At 30.9% G+C, this 4,120-nt stretch overlaps 1 protein-coding gene across 1 annotated transcript in view; it reads left to right on the forward strand.

Annotated features, from left to right (window-relative positions):
* Positions 1 to 724: 724 nt before the first annotated feature.
* Positions 725 to 4,120, forward strand: part of LOC119674884 (H(+)/Cl(-) exchange transporter 7-like) — a 3,813-nt gene continuing 417 nt past the window's right edge. The window contains exons 1-10 of the mRNA XM_038086039.1: positions 725 to 1,154; positions 1,220 to 1,366; positions 1,427 to 1,628; positions 2,201 to 2,469; positions 2,527 to 3,135; positions 3,207 to 3,300; positions 3,358 to 3,527; positions 3,588 to 3,770; positions 3,839 to 4,045; positions 4,109 to 4,118. Of these exons, the coding sequence (XP_037941967.1) occupies positions 864 to 1,154; positions 1,220 to 1,366; positions 1,427 to 1,628; positions 2,201 to 2,469; positions 2,527 to 3,135; positions 3,207 to 3,300; positions 3,358 to 3,527; positions 3,588 to 3,770; positions 3,839 to 4,045; positions 4,109 to 4,118 (2,182 nt within the window). The 5' untranslated portion in view covers positions 725 to 863. The remainder of the gene's footprint in view (positions 1,155 to 1,219; positions 1,367 to 1,426; positions 1,629 to 2,200; positions 2,470 to 2,526; positions 3,136 to 3,206; positions 3,301 to 3,357; positions 3,528 to 3,587; positions 3,771 to 3,838; positions 4,046 to 4,108; positions 4,119 to 4,120) is intronic.

Consider the following 4,120-nt stretch of genomic DNA (forward strand, 5'->3'; position numbering starts at 1 on the left):
ACTGTTAACAGCTGACAATTCAAACCTTAAACTGCTTTTAAGGTGTTTACGCAAAGATTAAAAGTGACATTTCTTACTAAAAGTGATGTTAAACTACATTTAGTAAGCTAAAAGTGCTTTTAAGCAAAATTCAATTTAGGGTGTTTACGCGATCTTAAAATCGATTTTAAGAGCCTTAAAACAACTTTTAAGGCTCGCGTAAACGTAGTGAGTGTAGTGATGTGTCGATACGTGTTGATAAATGGCTAAATGTGTGCAGTGCAAAAATCCCAAAAAAATTCCCATTTGGTTTAGCATCAACCACTCGCACACGTCCTAAGTATGCAGTTGTCATTATAACAATATTTAAAGAATAAAGAAATTTGCCTAATAAAATATATTTTAAAAATAAAAGTTGTTATATTTATAGCATTTTTCCTTTTTGTCATATATATATATATAAATCACTTGTACAACTATTAACTAATTATTAACTAACTATTAACTATTTAACTATTATTTTTGGAGTATTTTTAACGTAACATTTTTAACATAATAGAAAAAACATTGCAAGTCTTTTTATAAGATTTGATTTTTACTATGACTTTTTTGTAGAAATGCAACCTTGGACTAATTTCAGTCTCGCATTTGTTGATATCATATTTTGGGGGTGTACGTATCAGTATTCGCAATTTTTAATAACTTATGACTTATTGTGTTATATATACAATATATACAAAATATATATAATAATAAAATTAGTGAGTTACTAATATACAAAGAAAAGGCTCTTGTTAAGTTTATATATATATATGCGAGTTAAAACACTAGCAAAATATCTATGTTTAATTTAAAAGTAAAGTAACATAGTACTGAAATTAACAATGAAACCAAAAGTGGACGAAGTATTGCTTGTCGATGATACAAGTTCCGATGAAGAGCAAGAGGCAGCAAAAAACAATATTAAAGTTCAAACTGAGACCGACGAAGAATTGCTATGTACAGATAGAAAAATTAACAAAGATGTCAACACTTTAGCGTGTATAAATAGTGAATCAGATACAGAAGATGAGGTCAAACTTTCTAAAAGTAATAAGAAGGATGTAGACACTTTAGTACACATAGATACTAGTGACAGTGAATCAGATTCGTATCATAATTTGGACAAAGAAAAGGTAACACAGCTTTGCATTTATTACCAAACCAAGAACTTTTCATTAGCAATGTATTTTCTTTCCAGCCATCAACATCAGGGGTTAGACGACGCCATTTACCTTGTGATAGTAGCAATTCTATGCATTTAGAGGACCACAGTCCAAGCTTCCATGTAAGATCTCGCACTACAGCCATAGAGAATGTCCAAAGAAATTCGAATAGCATATATGAAGTATATCCAGTGTAAATAATATATACGAAACATAAACCAGCTTAAATTTTTCTTTTACAGAGTTTAGATTATGAAGTATGTGAAAATAAACTTTACCGAAATGCTCAAAGAAAATCTCAAACTAGACGTTTTCATCTTCAGAGAGATATTTTACGTTGGATTATTTTTATAAAAATTGGTGTAATAACTGCATTAGTAGCTTGTGTTATTGACATTATAATTGAAGCATTATCAACACGAAAATACGAACTCCTCAAAAAATGTAAGTAACGCTTTGAGTGTTAATATGTTTAGTAAATAAATAATAATAAATAGATTAATAAAAGTTCAATAAGAAAAAGTGAGTCAACATCCAGTAGTTGTTTTTATACATATTTGTATAAAAGAATAGCAAAATTGAATATAAAGCAAATTTGCATTTTAAGCAAATTCATGTGTTTTCAAACAGATAATCTATTTCATCTCTAAGTTCGAATACACGTATACTTTTCTCTAAAGTGCTAGTACTCATGTAGTAAGTAGAGTATATGTAAATAAATAAAAAAAACAATACGCATTTTGACTGCGTACCAAGCTATTACCATGTCATTTTTCAATAATAAGTATTTTCGGAAATGCAATTTTTGTCTTCGTGTGTTATAACCAAAGAGCAATCAAGTAACTTTTTATATGCCAGTGGGATCCTAAAAGAACTCTTTCGCAGTCAATCTGTTATTTTTAATTACTAAATAATTACTGATCGGTAACTCAATTACTTATTTCTTATTTATACGACATTTATTTAATGAACATAATTATAATTATCTTTAATTTTCTTAATTATTTTATTTTTAGCCGTTGATGCAAATGTACCTATTTCCACTGGTATGGGTGGGGATTTAGTTATACCATACCTTTTATGGATGACTGTTAGTGTGATACCTGTTGCACTGGGCGCTACTTTGGTAACATATATAGAGCCTATAACAGCTGGTAGTGGTATACCACAGGTAAAAGCATATTTAAATGGCGTCAAAATACCAAGAATTGTTCGGATCAAAACACTAGCCGTAAAAGCCATTGGTGTAATCACATCTGTTGTCGGTGGCTTAGCTGGCGGAAAGGTATGTGTATAAATTATGAATTAAAGTAAAGTTTTTTTAACTAATATTCATTTATAGGAAGGACCAATGATACATGCAGGTGCTGTTGTAGCTGCTGGTATATCGCAAGGAAAAAGTACAAGTTTTAATATTGATAGCGGCATATATCAAGCTTTCCGTAATGACCATGAGAAACGTGATTTTGTTCTAGGAGGTAGCGCAGCTGGTGTAGCTGCTGCCTTCGGCTCTCCTATAGGTGGAATGTTATTTTCACTTGAAGAAGCCGCTAGTTTCTGGAATCAAAATTTGATTTGGCGTACTTTGATTGCATCGATTATTAGTTCATTTACTTTAAATATTGTTTTATCGGCTTATCATGGATTAAATAACTTCACTTTTACTGGATTATTTAACTTAGGTCAATTCGATCAACCGCTGACTTTTGAATATTTCGAATTACCTATATTTTTATTATTGGGTGTATCTTGCGGTCTATTGGGCGCTATTTGGAATTCAATAAATACAAAAATCAATCGTTTTCGAAGTCGCTTTATTAAATTTAAGTTTGCTAAAGTTGTAGAAGCAGCATTTGTTGCATTAATGGGAGTAACATTAGCATGCACATCGATTTATTTTATAAACGATTGCCGACAATTAGGAAATGATCCTACTGACTATCCTGTGCAGGTATAAAAAAAGATATAATTATAAAATTTAAAATGTGCGTAAAAAATGTTTATATATTACTTTTATATCAGTTGTTTTGTGATGACAATGAGTATAATGCAGTGGCTGCACTTTGGTTTCAAACGCCGGAAGCAACTGTCAGAGCACTTTTCCATGATCCTCCAGGTAATAGCAAAATGAAATCAATTATAAATATATTTTCTGATAATTGACATATTCCAGGCTCACATAAAATACTGACATTAACTATTTTTACAATCATATATTATTTCCTATCTTGCTTTACTTTCGGCTTAAATGTTTCATTGGGAGTATTCATACCAACTGCACTTGTAGGTGCTGCATGGGGAAGACTTGTTGCAGCTATATTTTACTATCTCTTCCCACAAGCTGTAAATGAATTAACTAAAATAAATCAATTACTTTTTAATTACAACAATACATATTTTTAGCACTTTTTAAATCCCGGAAAGTATGCGTTAATCGGAGCTGCAGCAAATTTGGGTGGCGTACTTCGTATGACAATAAGTCTTTCCGTTATTTTAATGGAAACAACTGGAGTTGAAACTTCATTCTTTTTCCCGCTCATTTTAACGCTCATAAGCGCTAAATGGGTAGGCGACTATTTTAATGATGTGGGTGCATATTAATTTTATATTTGAAGCCAGACTCTTATTTATTTAGTGTATATGAATCATTATAGGGCCTTTATGATATACAAGTAAAAATCAATAATGTCCCGATGTTGCCATGGGAACCACAACCCAAATATATGGGTTTAAAAGCAGCGCAAATTATGAGCTCACCAGTGATCTGCTTTCGCTTACGCGAGAATGCCAAATATGTTTTTGATGTTTTAAAGAAGTGCAATCATAATGGATTTCCAATTGTGGAAGATGTGAATGAAAGAGTAATAAAATTTAATTACATTTATATTATTTATTTGAGTTTCATTTATTATTTTTGCTTTCAGGAACGTACACGT

This window comes from Teleopsis dalmanni, chromosome 2, assembly GCF_002237135.1.
Source record: "Teleopsis dalmanni isolate 2A chromosome 2, ASM223713v2, whole genome shotgun sequence".
Lineage (NCBI taxonomy): Eukaryota > Metazoa > Arthropoda > Insecta > Diptera > Diopsidae > Teleopsis > Teleopsis dalmanni.